This window comes from Pipistrellus hanaki, assembly GCF_964339955.1.
Source record: "Pipistrellus hanaki genome assembly, chromosome: 8".
Classification (NCBI taxonomy): Eukaryota; Metazoa; Chordata; class Mammalia; order Chiroptera; family Vespertilionidae; genus Pipistrellus; species Pipistrellus hanaki.
The window spans coordinates 60,261,960-60,285,090 of record NC_140510.1 but is presented as its reverse complement, the minus strand read 5'-3'; the positions used below and the strand labels follow the sequence as shown (position 1 = coordinate 60,285,090).

Below are 23,131 nucleotides of genomic sequence, written 5' to 3'. Positions count from 1 at the left end.
CTACTAAGTGTTCTTATAAGGTCAAAAGAGGGAAGGGAAGGAGTCATTACTAATAGAGATAGTGCTGATTCTAACTGAAGGAATGGTCTACATGGTGCCCCTGGGAGCTGTGAGAATAGCACTGGAGATAGGCTGGATCTGAAGTGGGTGTACAATGCCTTCTAGAAATTATATATACAGTGTAATATAAACTAGAAGTTAAACATAATATTAATGAACTAGAGGCCTGGTGCACAAAATTCCTACATGGGGGTGGTGTCCCTCAGCCCAGCCTGCACCCTATCCAATCTGGGACCCCTTGAGGGCAGTCGGATATCCCTCTCACAATCCAGGACTGCTGGCTCTCAACTGCTCAACTGCCTGCCTTGCTGATTGCCCCTAACTGCTTCTGGCTGCCAGCTTGATCATCTTCTAACCACTCCCCTGCCAGCCTGGTTGATGCCTAACTGCACCCCTGCCAACCTGGTCACCCCTAACTGCCCTCCCCTGCCAGCCCAGTTGCCCCCAACTTCCCTCTTCTGATGGCCTGGTCACGCCTAACTGCCCTCCCCTGCAGGCTTGATCATCCCCAACTGCCCTCCCTTGTAGGCCTGGTCCTTCCCAATTGCCTTCCCCTACTGACCTGATCGCCCACAACTGCCCTTCCTTATAGGCCTGGTTCTTTCCAACTGTCCTCCCCTGCTGGCCATCTTGTGGCGGCTGTCTTGTGTCCACATGGGGGCAGCCATTTTGTGTGTTGGAGTGACAGTCAATTTGCATATTACTCTTTTATTAGATAGGATGGGTGATTAAGTTGAATGACTTCATTTAATAAAATAATAATTGACATAACATTTCATTTCAGTGAACATCAGTTTAAATATTTAGATTTGAGAATATTAAGATCCACAGAGAATTAATGTCTTCTTAGGACATATTTAAAAGTAGATGCTTGCTATTCTTTCAACAAAAGCTTTCAGTTTCCTTTCTATTTTCCCACTTTCTCTTGGTATTTCTGGAGTCTTAAAATTTAGGTTAATTTTAGCAAAAGACTTAGGTGGAAATAGAGATGCATGGCTTCACTTTCCCTGTGCCTGGGCTTTCTTTATGGCAAAGTTCACAGGAGCTTCCAGGCCAAGTCAGTCCTGGGGAAGGGACAAGGGCTGTCCAGTCAATAGAACAGCAGCTCATCACCACTAAGTCTATTCCTAAGACATTTAGCCAGTCTCTGAAAGGACTACATATTACTGCACTTGAAACCATTTTTGTTCTTCCTAATTATTCCTTATTCCATCTCATGTAAATGAGGGTGAGGAGTTCATATTCACAAATGGGTGTTTTCTAAGAGGAAGGATTTAGTTGTTCCACTTAGTAGCCACACAAATATAGAGAAATTATAAAACTGTATGTGAGAAGATACCTATGTTGGGAAATCACTATGCATTAACAATAAAATCACTTTCTAGGGCTCTTCTGTAATTTGGAAGTCTGTATTTATGTTTTCTCTATTCACTGTTTTTAAGAAATCTCAAGAATCTTTAACAAAACGGTCTCCTGTACATGAAGTCATATACGATGTTCTCAGTGAACTGGAGAAGAAATTTGACATGTCTCTTCTGGGAGCGCTGTTCAGCAAGACCATCATGAAGAGTTACCCCGATTTATTTCGCATTTACAAAAAATTCTACAAAGGTAATTAGGTTTATTACCTACAGTTTGATGTCCAGGGCCAATTTATTCCCACAGGTATATATTGAGTGTCTACCATGTGGCACACAAGATGCTGGGTAGTGTGGATGTAGCAGTTAAGAAAAGACATATAATGAGCCTCTCAAAGTTTATGATATAATAGTTAGAATACAAACACCCTATTCTAATAGTTAGAATACAGACTTAGTGGTGATGAGCTGCTGTTCTATTGACTGGACAGCTGCAAATCTGCTTAACTGGGCATTTAGAGTCACAGGACTACCAGAGCCATAGGGACATAGGATTTACTTAGAAGAACACATGACAAGGAACGTAACATCCCCAAAGGGCAGCATTAGTTGTTCCTCTTCTATGGGTCCATTTTGCAAAGTTCCACATAGCAGTCCACGAAGTTGTATACAACCTGCCCCAAGTGATGGCTTGGATATGGGTGCTGGATCCACCCTGATTTAGATACAGCATGCCCAGGGGAATCAATATGTCATTGAATAACTCTGTGGTCATAACTTTTAGAGATTACTCAAGGAACAGTTGAGTTACAACAGTTACCACATTGAAGGAAGACAAAAAATGGATTAGAGTTAACATCTAGTCCCTCCTAGGCCACATGCAATTTACCTACCTACAGTCACTGGTCATTTTTAACTCTAAGCTCAGTGTTGGTCTATTAACACAGAAGAAAGGCCACCTACATCAGGTTTCCAGAGTAGTGAGCAAGGTCAAATTTCCTCTTGAGGAAGTAGAAATGGCCTTATTAACTCATTCTTCACAAAAGGTGTGATCAACAATCAAATAATCAAAAAACCAATTGCTCTGCCTATACAATAATACCGATTTGATTCTCCACTTTTTCCCTGAGGTGGCATGATTTCATATTTTTTATTGGTTCTCAGTAAAGATGTTCTTCAATAATTTTTGTTAGACTTGCCTAGAAAAATTTTTTATTCTATATACTTTTAATCTCAAAAAGATCTCCAAGTAATGCTGGAGAATTGAAAAGAAAAAATGATATGAACTGAGGAATGTAATGCCACAGGAGCAAGCATAGAGTGTTAAAGAGTCCATGTGTATGCAGAACAAGGACAAATTAGATTAATCTCAGAGTGAGAAGCAGATTGTGGGAGTTTATTCAAATGTGGTAAATATAAAAAAAATATTTTGGAGGTCTGGCTTCAAAAATTAAGTAATTTGATGTTATCTACTACACGGTAAAGAGATAGTCCCGATTTATAAGGTTAAAAGTATGGGGTTATTACCCCAGGAGGTACCCCAGCCATCAGCCCTTAGGAATATTGTCTAACTGCTTCCCTCCATCTCTTCCCTGGGTGCCTCCAGAGACCTGCACCAAGGATTATTGGTGTATTACCTTCCTCCATATGTTTGCTGAGCTACCTACATGCACTAGCTCAAGGCTGGTGCTGTGTTCTCCCCTTTTTAGCAGTCTTCCAAGATCCCTGGTCCAGGTATCTTGGGATGTTCGCCTGTGCCATAATATTCAAACCCTGCTTTTGTCTTCAAAGAGGGCATTTTTTTTGTCCTTGGATCTGGATGCCTCTGGGACATCTTTCTATTTGCTCCCATGTTTTATGATTTTTCTCTTTGGGAAGCACTCATCCTCCATGACTCAGTGAAGCCAAAACTTCTCTTGTCCATTCATATTTTTAAAGATTTGGGATTTTATCCTTTTTTATACACATAAACCTCTTTGTTTCTCTCACAAGGAAATACCTCTCTTTTTCTTTACAGTTAAAACAGTTCATTAAACAAATTTCAAAATAAATAGTACATCATTTATTTTTATATATGCTTTCCTGGCCAGTTGAAATTTTTTACATGCGTAACAAGCTCATGATGCTGCCACAACTCTTTTATCTTGAAATTCAAGTGACTCTTTACTGTGTGGGAAGCATAAAGGCTCCTTAACAAAGTCATTCACTTTCTGTCCCAGGAATGAAAAGGGAATATTACCAACAGGATTGGGACCCACTGAGTACTGAGTGACCCAAAGGTTGGAAATTCCTTAATGTGTAATTTCAAATGACTCTTGTCCCATAAAGATCTCTAATTATCTTCTTTTCTTGCCCTCTCTTCAGTGATACCAGTTATAAAATTCCTCCTAAAAAGTGATGGAGGAGAAGAATATGAGGAGAGGCCTAATGAACGACTAAGCCTGGAACAAGGTAATTGCAAACAGACAGAAACCGATTCTCCTCTGCTAAGAAGAAAAGAGTATGGAAAGTGGGCCTGAGTCTTGAGTGGAATTTGGGAATCAGGGAAGATCTGTTCAAGAGCACGGAGGGCTGTTTGTATTAGAGTCTGACCAGGGGCTGATCCTGGAGGAGGAGCTCTGACAAGAGATCCTGGGTCCAATAACCAAGACAGAGGAATGGGAACCCAGTGTGTCAGGAAACCAGATTTAGAGATGATGCTGACCTGGAGGTAACTGTGATTTAGAAAGACCCTGCAGCAGAAGATGAATGTGGAGTTGTGAAAGGCTAAGAACTATGGTCCCAATGTCAACATCACAGAAGATATTCTGGATGATGGTAGAAGGGACTATTTAAATGTGGAAGATGCTGTTTAAGAGAAGAAATAGTCAAGGAGATTGGCAGTCATATAGGGAGGGAAGAGGGGAAATGGTAAGATGTGTAGGAGGGGATGGGTATTTTGAGAGAGAGAAGGAGGGGAAATGGAAGGTAGGAGAAAGGGTTAACAGACACAATAACAACAAGCATATTACTAAGAGCTCACTTACAGATCATTTACTCTGGCAGTTGTGGGCTTAGTGCTCACAACTGCTCTTGGGAAGAAGTATCAATCTCTGTCCATTTGCAGAAAAGGAGACTGAAATCTCAGAGGACCAGTATGTAGTTGGCCTGGGGTCAAAGAAGTAAAATGAATCTAGGCTTTCTGAACCTAGAACTTGTGTGCTTAACCCTATACACACCCAGATAACCTCATGGAAAAGACAATTGTGAGTCAAAAGAAGAGAAATGTGCAGAGAGAAAGATACAGAAAGAAGAATATCCAGGAGCTGGAGGAAACATAGGAGACGTAGACATTGAATCTCATAAAAAGGCCAAGAAGACATAGAAACAGACATGCATATGAAGGGTGTGGTGTGAAGGAGGCTCAGACAGGAGGCTCTGACTTTGTAGGAAGTCAGAGAAGTCTACCAATCAGGGGTATACCTGGCAACAAAAACAGGTTCCCTATAGCCGTGTGTAACAAGAAAAGCCATCTCTGGTTACTGAATAGCTCCTGAATGATATCAGTGAGATGGCCTGGCTCATGACAGAGGGCAGCTGATGGCATGAGTTGAGTAGGATCTTCCAGGTCCAGATGGGCTCTGTATTGATACCTGGGAGAGGGGATCTTGAACTTCAACTTTATAAAGATTAAATTGGATTAGGAAAGAATGGCATAGCCCATACTTCAATTAATGAAATAAACCTTTCATTTCTTCCCTCAGGAATTGGTGGTAATTCAAATCAAAGACTGATGTTGTTAGGCCCAGATACCTGGAATTACAACGGTCTGTTCCTATTGACTATTCTGTTACCCTTTGTCGTTCTTGTCTCATCTGGCAGATGCTAGGGTGTGGGAATTGGGGGCAGGGAGGTTGCTTCTTTTTAGTAATAATTGCCCAGAAAAGTCAGTCTTTGCATTGGCAATTTCTCTAAGGATTTAGATAACAGAGTGTTCATTTTCTTGGTTGCCTTGGAGGGTCGCTCTTTCCATACTCCTGAAATGCACTGGCTTCCAGCTTCTGACAGCCTACGCCTGGATGTAATGCCATGCACCTTACTTCAGTTTTCTGCCTCTGTCTTGCTTGCATCTGGCTGTAGCCTTGCTTTGACATTACGTCGAGTGGTGGCCAGCACTGCAGTGAGGGTGGTGGGGTAAGGGGGATGAGTGTGTTCTCCCTAGGCCAGGGGTCCCTCACACAGGACCATGTGCCTCCAGAGCAAACCTCTCCCATCATCTTTGGGGCAGCAGGCCTGCAGCTGCTCTAAAAACACCATAGAAGTCATTATCATGTAACTTGCCTTAGGATGTGTTATTTAAGAAAGGATGTTCTAAATTAGTAATACATTTTTATAAAAGAAAAAAAAAACCTTCAGAATGTTTTGAAAGCACCACTATAGTTTTAGCTATTAACAGTTAGGGAAAAAGTTAATATTTAAGAATATAAAATATCTACCATGCATCAATCCATATTCTTAGCAGTTCACCTACCAAGGTAGCTGGGGGGAGGGGGAGAGACGGGAGGAGGGGCGGGGATGAAAGGAAGGAATAATGATAATGAACAGAGAAGGGATTCAGTGTATGTGTGCACAGGAATTAAGTGTGGGGGGAGGAGAAAATGATATGACAACTCTAATGATGCACAACAAACCACCAATAAACAAGTCAAAGTGTCTGACTCAGCTGGGACAGTTGACTGACCAGCACAGGTAAGGGAAAAGCTATGCCTCAGGCCCTTTCCCCAAGAGGAGGTTCCAAGGAATGGTGGATGTGGCACAAAACATGCACCAGGGCCCAGTTACTATGATAATTATAGGAATGTCTATTGAAATCACCTTTACATAAATCATTTTGCTTAGAAAAATAGCACTAAATGAAAAAAAAAATCTAAGCTGCTCTGAAAAAAATATTTATCTTTTTATGCACTAGGGCAGGGGAGGTTCACCATGGAAAAGGAGGTATGCTGGTCCTGGGTGGTTTCCTTGGGGATTCATTCCTTATGGGTTCCTGCTCTGCTCTGCCTTATATCTTTGGCCACAGACTCTGTGGACTTGTTTGTCATTTCCTTTGCTACTGCTTCTTGCTGAGCTCCTAAACAGGGTGATACTAGCAAGAGAGTGGAGGGGGGGGGGGGGGGCAAGGGAGAAGCATGGTATTTCCCCATCACAGTCTTGGGCAGCAATTCTGGCATTGGCTACATCTCCCATGACTCTACCTCCCACCAACCAGTCCAGCCATAGTCCAGCTTTCACTTACCCAGTGACCTTGACACATGACTTCACCCTAGATTACTCCCAAAGCTTCCTGTTGACTATTCTGTGGGTTGCCAAATTCCTGCATTTGGAATTGTCAGCTCTACCATCAGGTTAATAACTGGATTCAATTCCCTCTGATCCAAAAGCTTAGAGAGCTTTGTATTTTCCTGTTGGATTCTGATTGATGCTGGGAGTGACTAAAATATCTATTAATCTAAACGTGGTCTAGATACAGCCGCACCTGAATGTGGATTCTTAGAGCACCGCCATGAGACACAAGAGATAAATACAACTGAAACAGGTACAAACAGTGAAAATAAGGATGCACTAAAAAGCCAACAAGCAAATGAACAATGTGCCCAACAGTCGAAGACAGCAGGTGAGAATGGCTGGGTTTGATGAATGTGGAGGGGAAATGGTAGGTGGAGGAATTTGGTATTGTGAGTTAAAGCATAGGGAAGACTGTGGTGATGATTGAATGCTAGAAAGTCAAATATAAAGAAAGACAAAATAGATGTAGAAAAGGCATTCACAGTTCACAGGAGTAATTAAGTAATTAAGAAATAGAAATAGAAAACATAACAGAGACTGGTTAAACTGAAAAACAAACAAACAAACAAACAAACAAACAAAAAAACAAACCGGAGGGCCACCTGCAAGGAGGATCTCATTCTTAGGATCTTCTTATGTCCTGGGTGCCTACAGTACGTCACCCTAGACCCTAATGGGCTCTTGGGACACTGATAAAAAAAATATAGAGAAAAGAAGTAGGAAAAGAGAAAAAATGCAGAGGGCAATAAATAGAAAAATGGGGGGCTGGAGGAGATACAAAGAGAACTATGTTGAGAAGGAGTAAAGGACAATGAATGAAGCCCTGGGAGGGAGTAGAAAAAGAGGGCCACGCATTGTCTCATTTGAGAATCACCACAAAGAATGCACAAAGGGATGTTCCTAACACCATTAAGAAGGAAATGTGTCCACAAAATAAAAATGGCCCTGGAATCCACTCAGATAAAAACAGGCCTCTCCCCCGGACAGTAAAACATGTACAATTAAGAGAGGCACAAGGTGCCTGGCATTGCGGCTCAGTAGTTCAGCATCCACCCAGGAACTAAGAGATCGCCAGTTCCATTCCAAGTCAGGACACATGCCCGGATTGATGGTTGGATCCCCAATATGTGCAGGAAGGAGTATGTGCAGGAAGCAGCTGATCGATTATATTTCTCTTGTTTCAGTGCTCCTACTTCTCTATCCCTTTCCCTCCCCCTCTCTCTAAAAATCAATAAAAACATTTTTTTTTTTAAAAAGAGACACAAGAAAGGACAGAGTCGAGGAGCAGAAAAGAACAGTGGTGAGGGAGTCTTCACCTGCAGTGGAAATACAGGGAGAAGGGATTATTGATTGCCGTGAGGGTGCTCACTCCCTTAGAGAAGGCAAATGAAATTCTTCATTTATTACATTTCTTCCAGGAGCAGAGCTACTCCACCATGGAACCCAAACCAATTCCTGCTCTGTAGACCCAGTGGATATAAAGGAGGAAAAGCCATTTTTAAATTCAGGAGTTGAATGTGAAGTCCAAGCAATGACTGACTGTAACCAGGCATCTGATGTAATAGGTAAGGCTGACTGAAGGCATGGGTGAGGTGCATCCCCGTACCAGGCAAAGGTCTGAGACATGTCAACAGGGTTGTTGGAGACAGTAATGGTGGCCTTGGTTAGAGGTAGAAAGAGGAGGAAACAAGTGCCTTATGAATGGAGTTCAACGGGAAAATGTCTCCAGTAATTTGAAAAAAATATCAAAAACAGGAATGATAAATGTAAATATTGATATCAGAGAGTATATTTCTAATTCAAAGACAGGAACATATTGGGGTAAGAGTTAAAGAAAAAGGAAAAGTTTCGGAGAGATAAGATATTTATGAAAGTACATGCAAAAAAACATACAAACAACATCTAGGAAAGGAATAAAGAGATACCTTTGCCAGAAACAGGCTTATTTAGCAAAATTGAATTGAACCAAGAGACTTTGCTCAGGGTGGTGTGCAATTGATGCAATGTGCGAACCAATAAATTAAATTTAAAATGATATTAAATAAATAAACCTATTAAAATATATCATTTGATGCCACTTTTATAAAGTTAGGCTTTATATATGTATACCTCTCTCTGAAACGTCTTTCTAGTTTAGTGAATATATAGATATGTTTGTAATGATGCAAAGAAAGAGAGAGGTACCGTACACTGAGGGTGGAGACAATAGAAAGAGAACGGAGGTAAGAGGTAAAGTGAAAATCTGAGTTGAGGTAGAATGTGGATGGGATAGCAGGTTGAGTAAATGGGTAAGGGGTAATAAAGTGCTGCAGGATGGCCAAAGCTGCCCTCTGTGCATGTCCGTCACCACCTTCTGGGTAGGACCTGGAGCAACCTTCAGGTCACACACATCAGGTACAACCAGAGGGACCCGAGTTAACTTGGCTTCTAGGTCCTCCTAGTGATCTATGAAGTGTTTCCAACCAGGGGCAATGGGGCCCCACCCCATGATACTAGAGGTTTTTTTGGTGTTTTTTTTTTTTACTTTGTTTTGTTTTTGTCTTGTTCTTTTATTCTCATTTTTTGTAGTGATCAACAGTCAGGACTTTGAAGAATTTACTGGTGGAGATGAGCCTTCCAAAGGATCCACCTTATTATTGAAACGAGAGACAGGTGAGGTGGGAGCTCAAGGCTTGGGGTGTAGGAACTTCAATTAAGAGGAACTGTTTTCTGAGGCATCAATTCTCAGTTCATCCTATACCACAGACTCAGTTTATCCTGGAATCCCATTCTCTGTGTTTATTTTACCTGACCTTTGGGATGTGCACTGTAATAAATCATTATATTTATATTTTTAAATTATGTGGCCTATGAATTCATAGGTCCTATAAATCAACCAATGCTCCTATCTATTGCTTCCATAGTAGTAATAGGCTAGTGAAGTAGTGAATTTATATTAAAACTAATTCTGTGATTATAAAGTGTTGTGTTTATACATGGATTTTTACAGAGAAGAGAAAGCTAAGTATTTCTTTATTGGAAGATCATATTGTCATCTAATCACAAAGCACGAATAGTGCTGAGGGTCAATTCCTCCAGCTCTCCTTTGTTAGCAGAAATAAATAAGGTGTTTTGAAACCCCAATTGTTGTTTTCTAGAAAGTTCTCCAGCAAGTTGTGACATATAGAATGTCTTTACAAAGGATCTTTGCAAATAGTGTTTTACCTTTTCCTTTACAACAACCCTGAGGAGTGAGAAGGATGGCCATTATTACTCTTGTTTCTAGATGAGAAAACAAAATCACACAAATGTTTCAAACCTTCCACAGAGTCTCATGGAGATAAAGGAAAAGGCAAGACTAATTTCCTGGATTCTGTGTTTTTATTTTATTTTATTTTATTTTATTTTATTTTATTTTATTTTGTAAATCTGGAACTCAAAACAGTTATCAAAATGTTGTTTTATGTAGCATGAGTGGTCATCAGATCTGCAGCACTTTAGTGGACAAAGTGGAGATTGTTTTCCCTTCCTACTTTCCCAGAGGTGTTAGAAACATGTCTTTTGAGGTAAACCAACTAAGAGAAGAACAAAACACAAATAAAGATGTGGCCTAGTCTTGATGTTACAAGACAATATTGTAAATAATACTTTTATTCTAGTAGTTCTCTATATCTATCAATGTAAAATGTAAGTTTCCTTCTGTTTATAGAGAGTGCACATTGTGACTGTGACTTAGTGTAGGCAAAGTGCTCTGAAAAGTGGTCCCCAAATATGCTCAGACACAAGAGATTATTTCAAGATGCACCAAGGGGTAGAAGAGGCTCCCTACCAACAAGTTTCTCAGCATGAGATTTCTGAGGTCTCCCCACAAAGAAACAGCAGGTGAAAAGGCAATAGAAGGGTAAGCGGTAGAACAGAGAGAAGTGTAGGAAGGTAAAGTTCAAATGGAGCACAGGGACATTTTGCGATTGATTTGTCTCTGCTATGGGGACATGAATTAGATCATCACTTACTTACAAGGCAGGTGACTTAAAGGGACAGATCAGGTAGCCTATGTGCAGGCCATGGTATATATAGGTTTTCAAAAATTTTCAAGTTGTCTTAGGGAACTCTGTGCTGCATTGGTTCCCTGGTCACACAGTGAGACACCTAGGAATCCTATTCCTTAGGACTTGATCCCTTAGAGTAACACAGAGAGGAGAGACCCAAGAAGCCACCTGTTCATGACACTAAACTATAACAGATAATATTGTATTTCTGGACAAATATCCAGAGTCTAAATCTGGAGCTCTGTTTTAGTGATGAATCTTTTTCTGAGGTTCTCTGCAAGCATTGATACAATTTTAAACATTTAGCTATTTCAATCCTATTGGAATATAGGAGGAGGAAAGAGGCATTATAAGGTCGTTTGACTGGATGAGCGCAATCAATTGATATATGGAAAAAGAAGCAATAATATACTAGTAAATAAGTCTTTTTACTACACACTATGATATACTAATACCAAAGAGTTTATATTCTATAAAGCAGAGTGAGCACAATATTTCACTGTTGACAATAGTGTATTAATATTAAACTTAGACGTCTTGAAAGTATAATTTGTGCCAACATTAATTACTTCTGAAAAACATGGTTTAGACTACTTTCAAACTTAAATAATATTTAAACGGCAGACTTGCATTTTTACTTATCACAGGGATTTTGTGAATAAAAGTTCATTCCTTTTCACATAAACCTTAATAGAGAGACAGGGTACATAGGTTATCCCAGCATTCATAGTGGGAGGAACTGGAGATGATGATGTTTCAGGGTTATTTACAAATTCACATGGAAAGCAAATGGGAACACGAGGCAGGATCCCAGCATTGGGCACCAGAACTGGGTTCAAGTGAGAGAAAGAGAAATATGATCATGTAAACATTACAACTATCACAAACCCTATCTGTTGTGTGAGTTGTCATAGACTCTGTAAGACCACTGCAAACAAATACTGCTCTCTTTCTTTTAGAGTTTATGGAATTCAGAAAATCACCTACATCTGGAAAAATAGTTTGCGAAACAGGCAAGAGCAAGCAAATAACTTTTCACTGTGACAAATGAACAGTGTTTTGTTTTTGTTTTTTCCAAAAGATTTATTCTAATTCTTGCTAGTTTATATAAAATACAAATTTGTTTTAATATAAGATAGTTCATATTTTCACTTTTGTATTAGTTAGGCTAATGGCTTTGATAAATTAACCTAAAGAAGCCAATCACTCAAACACAATTTAATTTCAATATTTTTATCAAGTAAACTTTCCAAACATTTTTAGAAATGTGGTGGGGGCGGGGGGCGAGGGAGAAGAATGTTATTTCACAAAGTCATTCTGGAAAGCATACCAATGAGAGATCTGCCTTCTTCAATACCAGATTTCTAAGACCACCTTGAGAAAGCAACAGAGCTAAAATATAATATAATTGCAAACATGCACACAAATCCATAAGCTACATGTATAAGAAGAAACTGAATGTAGTGCATAATACAGTTCGCAAAAAGAAAACAGAGAAACTCTGGCCAGAGTAGCTCAGTTGGCTGAGCATCCTCATATGCACCCAGAGGTCACTGGTTTTATTCCCTGTCAGGGCACTATGCCCAGTAGGGGTATGTGCAGGAGGCAGCTGATCCATCCTCTCTCGTTGATGTTTATATATGTCTATTCTCTCTCTCTCTCTCTCTCTCTCTCTCTCTCTCTCTCTCTCTCTCTCTCTCTCTCTCTTTCTCCTTCCCTCTCTCTCTTAATCAATCAATAAAAATATGGTGCTGTTGTTTTTTTTGTGTTTTTGTTTTGTTTTGTTTTTTTAATATATTTTATTGATTTTTTACAGAGAGGAAGAGAGAGGGATAGAGAGTTAGAAACATCGATGAGAGAGAATCATCCATCAACTGCCTCTTGCACACCCCCTACTGGGGATGTGCCCGCAACCAAGGTACATGTCCTTGACCAGAATCGAACCTGGGATCTTTCAGTCCGCAGGCTGACACTCTATCCACTGAGCCAAACCGGTTTCAGCTGGTGCTGTTGTTTTTAAGAGAGGCATAAAGGACAGGCTTGAGCAGCAGATGGATGAGCATTCCCCTGCAGTGGAACTACAGGGAGAAGTGCTTGTTGACTGCCGTGAGGGTGCTCACTCCCTTAGGGGAAGCAAATGAAATTCTTCATTTATTACATTTCTTCCAGGGGCAGAGCTACTCCACCATGGAACCCAAACCAATTCCTGCTCTGAAGATCCAGTGGACATAAAGGAAGAAAAGCCATTTTCAAATTCAGGAGTTAAATGTGAATTCCAAGCAAGGACTGACTGTAACCAGGCATCTGACATAATAGGTAAGGTTGACTGAAAGAATGGGTGAGGTGCATCCCTGTACCAGACAAGGATCTGAGACATGTCATCAGAGCCCATGGTGGCCTTGGTTACAGGTAGAGAGTGGAGGGAACAAGGGCCTTAGGCAGCGAGGTCAACAGAAACACGACACAGTAATTGGAAAAAATATCAAAAACAGAAATGGTAAATTTAAGTGTTGATATCAGAGTGTATGTTTCTATATTCAAAGAGAGGAAGGTATTGGGGTAAAGGAAAATTTTCAAAAAATGAAGATATTCATGAAAGGAGATGAGAAAAACACATACACAAAGAGAAGGAAAGGTATAAAGGGACACTTTTGCCAGAAACCAGCATAATTGCCAAAAATGAGAAGAATCAAGAGACTACATTTGAGGTGATGGATGATTGATGCAGTGTGCAAATAATGTCTTTTTCAGTTGTACACTTGAATCCTGTACAGTTCTGTGAAGCAATGTCATCCCAATACATTGAGTTAAATATAAAAATAAGTACATTAAAAATTAACAGTATATAATTTGATGCCATTTTTAAAAGATAGCCATTTTGTAGGTATACTTCTCTTTGACCCATATTTCTAGCTTAATAAATATTTAGATATGTTTGAAATGAATCAAAAAAAGAGATAGAATGAGGGTGGAGATATTAGAGGGTGGAGGTAAGAGATAGAGTGAAGATGGGAGTTGAAATACAGTGGGCATGGGGATAACAGGTGTAGTGAGGTTGAATGTAAGAATTGTGCTTCAGGTTGGGCAAAGCTGCACTCTGTCCATGGACACCATGACCTCTCGGGTAGGGCCTGGAACAACTGAAGGTCACACACTTTGGCCACAGGCCAGAGGGACCTGAGTAAGCTAGTTTCTAAGTCTTCCAACTGCTCCCATGAAGAGATTTCCACTCAGTGGCTTCACCCCAAGACAATGTGTGCTTTTATCTTCTTTGTGCAGTGATTGACAGTCAGGACTTTGAAGAATTAACCAGTGGAGATGGACTCCCTGAAGCTTCCACCATAGCATTGAAAAGAGAGCCAGGTAAAGAGGTGGGAGCTCAAGGCTTGGGGTGCAGGAATCTCAGTGAAGAGGCACTGTTTCCTGAAGCATCAATTCTCAGTTCATCCTATACCACAGACTCAATTTAACCTGGAATCCCATTCTCTGTGTTTATTTTACCTGACCTTTGGGATGTGCACTGTAATAAATCATTATATTTATATTTTTAAATTATGTGGCCTATTAATTCATAGGTCCTATAAATCAACCAATGTTCCCATCTATTGATTCCATAGTAGTAATAGGCTAGCAAAGTAATGAATTTATATTAAAACTAATTCTGTGGCTATAAAGAGATATCCCTGGGTGTATACAGGGATATCTACAGAGAAGAGAAAGCTAAATATTTATTTATTGGAAGGTCATATTGTCATCTAATTACAAAGTTTGAATAGTGTTGAGGGTCAATTCCTCCAGCTCTCCTGTGTTAGCAGAAATGGATAAGGTGTTTTGAAACCCCAAAAGTTGTATTTTAGAGAGTTCTTCAGCAAGTCATGACATATAGAATGACTTTACAAAGGATCTTTGCAAATAGTGTCCTACCTTTTCCTTTACAACAACCCTGAGGAGTGAGAAAGATGACCATTATTACTCTTGTTTCTAGATGAGAAAATAAAATCACACAAATGTTTCAAATCTTCCTCAAAGTTACATGGAGATAAAGGGAAGGACAATAGTAGCTTCCTGGATTCTGTGTTATTTCCTTTGTAAATCTGGAGCTCAAAACAGTTATCAAAATGATGTTCCCTCAATCCCGTGTATAGCATGAGCGGTCATCAGATCTGCAGCACTTTAGTGGACAAAGTGGAGATTGCTTTTCCCTTCCTACTTTCCCAGAGGCATTAGAAACATGTCTTTTGAGGGAAACCCACTAGGAAAAGAGCAAAACACAAATAAAAATGTGACCTAATCTTGATGCTACAAGACAATATTGTAAATAATACTTTTATTGTAATATTTCTCTATATCAATCAATGTAAAGCTAAGTTTTCTTCAGTTTATAGAGTGCACATTGTGACTGTGACTTAATGTAGGCAAGTGGTTGGCAATTTGCACTTTGTGAACCACATGCAGCTCTTTGGCCCCTTGAGTTTTTAGCAAAGGCCAGCTTAGGAGTATCCTAAATAAGTTAATAACAATGTACCTACCTATATAGTCTCAGTTTAAAAAATTTTGCTCTCAAAAAAAATTTCAATCATTGTACTGTTGGTATTTGGCTCTGTTGACTAAAGAGTTTGCGGACCGCTGGTGTAGACATAGTACTCTAAAAAGTGATTCCAAAATAAGGCAATGGCTCAGACACAAGAGATTATTTCAAGGAGCACCAGGGGGTAGAAGAGGCTCTCTACCAACAAGTTTCTCAGCATGAGATTTCCGAGGTCTCCCCACAAAGAAACAGCAGATGAAGGAAGTGTGAAATGGGAATTGAAGGGTAAGAGGTAGAACAGAGAGAAGTGTAGGAAGGTACGGGTCAAACAGAGCACTTGTGCTCTTTGCCATTGACTTGTCTCTGCTATGGGGACAGAGAATGGAGCATCACTAACCTACAAGGCAGCTGACTTAAAGGGACCAACCAGGTGTCCTATTTGCAGGCCATAGTGTATATGGATTTTCAAGATTTTTCAAGTTGTATTAGGGAATTCCATGCCTCCAGTCTACAATAATAAAAAAGAAAAAATACTAATTGACCATATTTTCACTATTACCACAGCCAATCAGAGCAGGTATGCAAATTAACCCAACAAAGATGGTGGTTAATTTGCATACACTGAGGTAGGGAGGAGTGAAGACTGAAGACAGCATATGTAGAAGCAAGAAGAAAGCGGAAAGCAAGGCAGCTATGGGAGGGAAAGCCAGGGTGGGGCGAGTGGTGGTGTGAGGCTGCAGAGGCGGGAGGTGGAAAAGTGAGGGGCAGCAGAAGGGAAAGCATGGGGCAGCAATGGCAGGAGGGAAAGCACAGGGGGGTGGGGGGCTGCAGGAGGGAAAGCTTAGGGTGGGGGGCAGAGAAGGCTGGAAGGAAGGAAAAGCACAGGGCAGCGGTAGTGGGAAGAAAAGTGCAGGGCAGAGGTGGCAGTGGGAAGGAAAGTGCTGGGGGAGCGGCAGTGGCGGGAGGAAAAGCATGGGGTGGGGGATAGAGGGCAGAGGTGGCAGAGAAAGCATGGAGGGGGGGGGGGGAGAGGTGGTGGTGGCAGGAGGAAAGCCTGCTGGAAGCCCTGTTCTTGCAGGAATCTTCCTGCAACGGGCCTCTAGTATAATATAGTTACAGACATGAACACAAATCCATAAGCTACATTTAAAAGAAGAAATGGAATGTTCTGCATAATAAAGGGGGCCAAAAGAAAATAGAGAAACTCTGGCCAGAGTGGCTCAGTTGGCTGAGCATCCTCACATGCACCCAGAGGTCACTGGTTTGATTCCCCATCAGGGCATAGGCCAGGGTTGTGGGCTCCATGTCCTGTAGAAGTGTATGCAGGAGGCAGCTGATCCATGATGTTCCTCTCTTATTGAAGTTTATATAACTCTATTCTCTCTATCTCTCTCTCAATCTCAAAATATCAATAAAAATATGTTGTTGTTGTTTTTAAGAGAGCCACAGAGAAAGGACAAGGTTGAGCAGCATATGGATGAGCATTCCCCTGCAGTGGAACTACAGGGAGAAGTGCTTGTTGACTGCCGTGAGGGTGCTCACTCGCTTAGGGGAGGCAAATGAAATTCTTCATTTATTACATTTCTTCCAGGAGAAGAGCTACTCCACCATGGAACCCAAACCAATTTCTGCTCTGAAGATCCAGTGGATATAAAGGAGGAAAAGCCATTTTTAAATTCAGGAGTTAAATGTGAAGCCCAAGCAAGGACTGACTGTAACCAGGCATCTGACATAATAGGTAAGGTTGACTGAAAGAATGGGTGAGGTGCATCCCTGTACCAGGCAAAGGTCTGAGACATGTCAACAGGGTTGTTGGAGACAGTAATGGTGGCCTTGGTTACAGGTAGAGAGTGGAGGGAACAAGGGCCTTAGGCAGCGAGGTCAACAGAAACACGATGCAGTAATTGGAAAAAAATATCAAAAGCAGAAATGGTAAATCTAAGTGTTGATATCAGAGTGTAGGTTTCTATATTGAAAAAGAGGAAGGTATTGGGGTAAAGGAAATTTTTCAGAAAATGAAGATATTAATGAAAATAGATGAGAAAAACACACACACGAAAAGAAGGAGAGGTATAAAGAAACACTTTTGCCAGAAATCAGCATAATTGCCAAAAATGAGCAGAACCAAGAGACTTTATTTGGATGATGAGCGATTGGTGCAGTGTGCAAATAATGTCTTTTTCAGTTGTACACTTGAATCCTGTACAGTTCTGTGAAGCAATGTCATCCCAATACATTGAGTTAAATATAAAAATAATAAATACATTAAAAATTGACAGTATATAATTTGATGCCATTTTTAAAAGATAGCCTTTATGTAGGTATACTTCTCTTTGATCCATCTTTCTAGTTAATAAATATTTAGATATGTTTGGAATTAATCAAAGAAAGAAAGAGATAGAATGAAGGTGGAGATATTAGAGAGTGGAAGTAAGAGATAGAGTGTCGATGGGAGTTGAAATACAATGGGCTTGGGGATAGCAGGTGTAGTGGGGTTGGGTGTAAGAATTGTGCTTCAGGTTGGGCAAAGCTGCACTCTGTCCATGGACGTCATGACCTCTCGGGTAGGGCCTAGAACAACCTGAAGGTCACACACTTTGGCCACAGACCAGAGGGACCTGAGTAACTTAGCTTCTATGTCTTCCAACAACTCCCATGAAGGGATTTCCACTCAGTGGTTTCCATGGCTTCACTCCAAGACAATGTGTGCTTTTATCTTCTTTGTGCAGTGATTGACAGTCAGGACTTTGAAGAATTGACCAGTGGAGATGGACTCCCTGAAGCTTCCACCACAGCATTGAAAAGGAAACCAGGTAAAGAGGTGGGAGCTCAAGGCTTGGGGTGCAGGAATCTCAATGAAGAGGCACTGTTTCCTGAAGCATCAATTCTCAGTTCATCCTATACCACTGACTCAGTTTATCCTGGAATCCCATTCTCTGTGTTTATTTTACCTGATCTTTGGGATGTGCACTGTAATAAATCATTATATTTATATATTTAAATTATATGGCCTATTAATTCATAGGTCCTATAAATCAACCAATGCTCCCATATATTAATTATATGGTAGTAATAGGCTAGCAAAGTAGTGAATTTATATTAAAACTAATTCTGTGACTATAATGAGTTGGGTTTATACAGTTTTTTCTACAGAAAAGAGAAAGCCAAATATTTCTTTATTGGATGATCATATTGTCATCTAATCACAAAGTTTGAATAGTGTTGAGGGTCAATTCCTCCAGCTCTCCTGTGTTAGCAGAAATGGATAAGGTGTTTTGAAACCTCAAATGTTGTTTTCTAGAGAATTCTCTAGCAATTCATGACATATAGAATAACTTTACAAAGGATCTTTGCAAATTGTGTCTTACCTTTTGCTTTACAACAACCCTGGGAAGTGAGAAAGATGGCCATTATTACTCTTGTTTTGAGATGAGAAAATAAAATCACACAAATATTTCAAATCTTCCTCAAAGTCACATGGAGATAAAGGGAAGGACAATAGTAGCTTCCTGGATTCTGGGTTATTTCCTTTGTAAATCTGGAGTTCAAAACAGTGATCAAAATGTTTTTTCCTCAATCCTGTGTATAACATGAGTGGTCATCAGATCTGTAGCACTTTAGTGTACAAAGTGGAGATTGGGTTTTCCTTCCTACTTTCCCAGAGGCATTAGAAACATGTCTTTTGAGGTAAACTCATTAGGAAAAGAGCTATAAATAAAGATGTTACCTAGCCTTAATGTTACAATAAGACAATATTGTAAATAATACTTTTATTCTAATAGTTCTAAATATCCATTGATGTAAAACGTAAGTTTCCTTCAGTTTATAGAGTGCACATTATGACTGTGGCTTAGTGTAGGCAAAGTGATCTGCAAATTGATCCCCAAATAGGGCTATGGCTCAGACACAAGAGATTATTTCAAGATGCACCAGTGGGTAGAAGAGGCTCCCTACCAACAAGTTTCTCAGCACGAGATTTCCAAGGTCTCCCCACAAAAAACAGCAGATGAAGGAAGTGTGAAATGGTAATAGAAGGGTAAGAGGTAGAATAGAGAGAAGTGTAGGATGGTTAGGTTCAAACAGAGCTCTTGTGCTCTTTGCCATTGACTGGTCTCTGCTACGGGACAGAAAATGGAGCATCACTAACTTACAGGGCAGGTGACTTAAAGGGACCAACCAGGTGTCCTGTTTGCAGGCCATGGTATACATGGATTTTCAAAATTTTCAAGCTGTATTAGGGAATTCCATGCTACATCAATTCCATGGGCACTCACTGAGACATCAAAGAATCCTACTGCTTGTGCAGTGATCAATAAACTAGATTCTTTAGAATCAAATAAAGGAATAGAGTCCCAAGAAACTACCTGTTCATGATTCTAAATTGTATCAGACAAGATTGTATTTCTGGACCAAAATATCCAGAGTCAAAATCCGGAGCTCTGTTTTTATGATGACTCTAATTCTGAAGTTCTCTTTTTTCATTGATTCATTACTTCTGGGATACCATTTTATGCCTTTAGCTTTATGAATCCTATTGCTAAATAGGAGGAAGCAAGGATCATTCTAAATGGCTGTTTGACTGGCTGAGCAAAATCAATTGATATATTAAACATTTAGGAATAAATGTAAAAATAGTGTTTTTTTTTTTCACTGTACATTACCATATGTTAAAGGTAAAGAGTTTATATTCTATAAAGCAGAGTAAGCATAATATTTCACTAACTGTTGACAATTGTGTCATTAATAAAAACATTAGAATGTTTTTGAAGTATATTTTGTGCTAACATTAATTATTAGTGGTAAAATGGATTAGACCAACTATTTTAAAACTCTAATGAGACTTAAAGATACATTTTTATTTTTCACATTATTTTTTGAATTAAATTTCACTTCTTTTTACAAAAACCTTAACAGGGAGATAGGATAAGTAGGTTATACCATCATTGTAGTGTAAGAGATGATAATTCTTGAGGATCATTTACAAATTCACAACGGAAGTAAATGAGAGCGCCAGGCCTGAGCCCAGCATTATGGTGCTTGGGGGAGCACCAGAACTGGGTTCAAGTAAGAGAAAGGGGAATATAATCATCTCAACATTGGCATTGTCACAAACCCTATCTGCTGGGTGAATTGTCATAGACTCTGTAAGACCACTGCAAGCAAGTACTGTTTTCTCTTTTATTTTATAGAGTCCATGGATTTCAAACAATCACCTACATCTGGAAAAATACTTTGCAAAACAGGTAAGAACAAGCAAATAAGAACTGTTCATGGTGACAAATGAACAGTGTTTTCTACAAAAGATTCATTCTAATTTTTGCTACTTCGCTTATAGTAAAATACAAGTTTGTTTAAATATAATATAGTTCATATTTTCACTTTTGTATTAGTTAGGGTAATGGCTGTGAGAAATAAACCTAAAGAGGTCAATCACTCAAACACAATACAATTTTAATATTTTTATCAAGTAAACTTTCCAAACAGTTTTAGAAAGGTTGGAGGGAAGGGGAAGGGAGAGGAAATGTATTTCACAAAGTCATTCTGGGAATCATACAAATGAGAGATCTGTGTTCTTCAATGTCACATTTCTAAGACCACCTTGGGAAAGAAATGGAGCTAAAATCCTATCTAATAAGAGTAATATGCAAATTGATCATCACTCCAACACAAGGCTGCTCCCATGTGGTCAAAGATGGCTTCCCCCTTGTGGACACAAGATGGCTGCCTCAAGTAGGCCTGCAGGAGATGGCAGTTGGGAGTGACCGGGTCTGTAAGGGAAGGCAGATGTGGGCGATCAGTCCTGCAGGGGAGGGCAGTTAGGGATGACCAAGCTTGCAGGAGAGGGCAGTTAGGGGTGACACCAAGGGGGGGGCAGTTAATGGTAAACCAGCCTGCAGGGAAGGGCAAACAGGATGGCAGAGGAGCAGTTAGGAATCAATCAGGTTGTCAAAGGAGTGGTTAGGGGGTATCAGGTTAGAAGATAGAAGTGGTTAGGGGCAATCACAAAGGCAAGCAGGCAAGCAGTTTCGAGCCAGCAGTCTATGAGAGGGATGTCCTACTGTCCATTTAGGCCTGATCCTACTGGGATCGAGCCTAAACGGGCAGTTGGACATCCCTCAAAGGGTCCCAGATTGGAGAGGGTGCAGGCTGGGCTGAGTGACACACACCCCTATGCAGGACTTTTGTGCACCAGTCCTCTAGTATAATATAATTACAGACATAAACACAAATCCATAAGCTACATTTAAAAGAAGAAACTGAATGTTCTGAATAATACAGGTAAACAACAACAACAAACAACAACAACAAAAAAAACCAAAAAACAAAGAAAGCAACCAGAGTAGCTAAGTTGGCTGAGCATCCTCACATGTATCCTGAGGTCCCTGGTTTGATTCCCCATCAGGGCATAGGCCAGGGTTGTGGGCTCCATGCCTTGTAGAAGTGTGTGCAGGAGGCAGCTGATCCATGATGTTCTTCTCTCATTGAAGTTTATATAACTCTATTCACTCTCTCTCTCTCAATCAATCAATACAAATATGTTGCTGTTGTTTTTAATAGAGGCATAGAGAAAGGACAGGGTTGAGTAGCAGATGGGGGAGTTTTCTCCTGCTGTGGAACTACAGGGAGAAGGGCTTGTTGATTGCCGTGAGGGTGCTCACTCCCTTAGGGGAGGCAAATGAAATTCTTCATTTATTACATTTCTGTCCAGGAGCAGAGCTACTCAACCATGGAACCCAAACCAATTCCTGCTCTGTAGACCCAGTGGATATAAAGGAGGAAAGGCCATTTTTAAATTCAGGAGTTGAATGTGAAGTCCAAGCAATGACTGACTGTAACCAGGCATCTGACATAATAGGTAAGGCTGACTGAAAGAATGGGTGAGGTGCATCCCTGTACCAGACAAGGATCTGAGACATGTCATCAGGGCCCATGAGACAGTAATGGTGGCCTTGGTTACAGGTAGAGAGTGGAGGGAATAAGGGCCTTATGCAGCGAGGTCAACAGAAACACGTCCCCAGTAATTGGAAAAAATATCAAAAACAGAAATGGTAAATTTAAGTGTTGATATCAGAGTGTATGTTTCTATATTCAAAGAGAGGAAGATATTGGAGTAGGGAAATTTTTCAGAAAATGAAGATATTCATGAAAGGAGATGAGTAAAACACACACACGAGGAGAAGGAGAGGTATAAAGAAACACTTTTGCCAGAAACCAGCATAATTGCCAAAAATGAGCAGAACCAAGAGACTTCATTTGGGATGATGGGCGATTGGTACAGTGTGCAAATAATGTCTTTTTCGGTTGTACACTTGAATCCTGTACAGTTCTGTGAAGCAATGACATCCCAATACATTGAGTTAAATATAAAAATAATAAATACATTAAAAATTAACAGTATATAATTTGATGCCATTTTTAAAAGATAGCCTTTTTGTAGGTATACTTCTCTTTGATCCATTTTTCTAGCTTAATAAATATTTAGATATGTTTGGAATGAATCAAAGAAAGAAAGAGATAGAATGAGGGTGGAGATATTAGAGAGTGGAGGTAAGAGATAGAGTGAAGATAGGAGTTGAAATACAATGGGCATTGGGATAGCAGGTGTAGTGGGGTTGGATGTAAGAATTGTGCTTCAGGTTGGGCAAAGCTGCACTCTGTCTGTGAACGTCATGATCCCCGGATAGGGCCTGGAACAACCTAAGGTCACACACTTTGGGCATAGACCAGAGAGACCTGAGTTAACTTAACTTCTATGTCTTCCTACTGCTCCCATGAAGAGATTTCCACTCCTTGGCTTCACCCCAAGACAATGTGTGCTTTTATCTTCTTTG

General features: G+C 40.2%; 1 protein-coding gene across 15 annotated transcripts in view; it reads left to right on the top strand.

Annotated features, from left to right (window-relative positions):
* The window catches only part of LOC311626405 (uncharacterized protein), a 54,729-nt gene that overhangs the window by 3,615 nt on the left and 27,983 nt on the right, over positions 1-23,131 (top strand). For 9 of the 15 annotated variants that reach the window (XR_014795678.1, XM_084891673.1, XM_084891683.1 and 6 more), the window contains exons 3-14: positions 1,503-1,671; positions 3,783-3,869; positions 5,162-5,224; positions 6,922-7,071; positions 8,162-8,308; positions 9,312-9,395; positions 12,941-13,087; positions 14,051-14,134; positions 16,891-17,037; positions 18,029-18,112; positions 20,489-20,542; positions 22,009-22,155. Coding sequence is in view for 14 of the 15 variants with exons in the window: in XM_084891673.1 (XP_084747799.1) it covers positions 1,503-1,671; positions 3,783-3,869; positions 5,162-5,224; positions 6,922-7,071; positions 8,162-8,308; positions 9,312-9,395; positions 12,941-13,087; positions 14,051-14,134; positions 16,891-17,037; positions 18,029-18,112; positions 20,489-20,542; positions 22,009-22,155 (1,363 nt within the window). In the remaining variant the exon portion in view is untranslated. Of the gene's footprint in view, positions 1-1,502; positions 1,672-3,782; positions 3,870-5,161; positions 5,225-6,921; positions 7,072-8,161; positions 8,309-9,311; positions 9,396-11,730; positions 11,785-12,940; positions 13,088-14,050; positions 14,135-16,890; positions 17,038-18,028; positions 18,113-20,488; positions 20,543-22,008; positions 22,156-23,131 lie in introns of all 15 variants that reach the window. The other 6 variants (XM_084891679.1, XM_084891678.1, XM_084891682.1 and 3 more) reach the window with 6 other exon arrangements.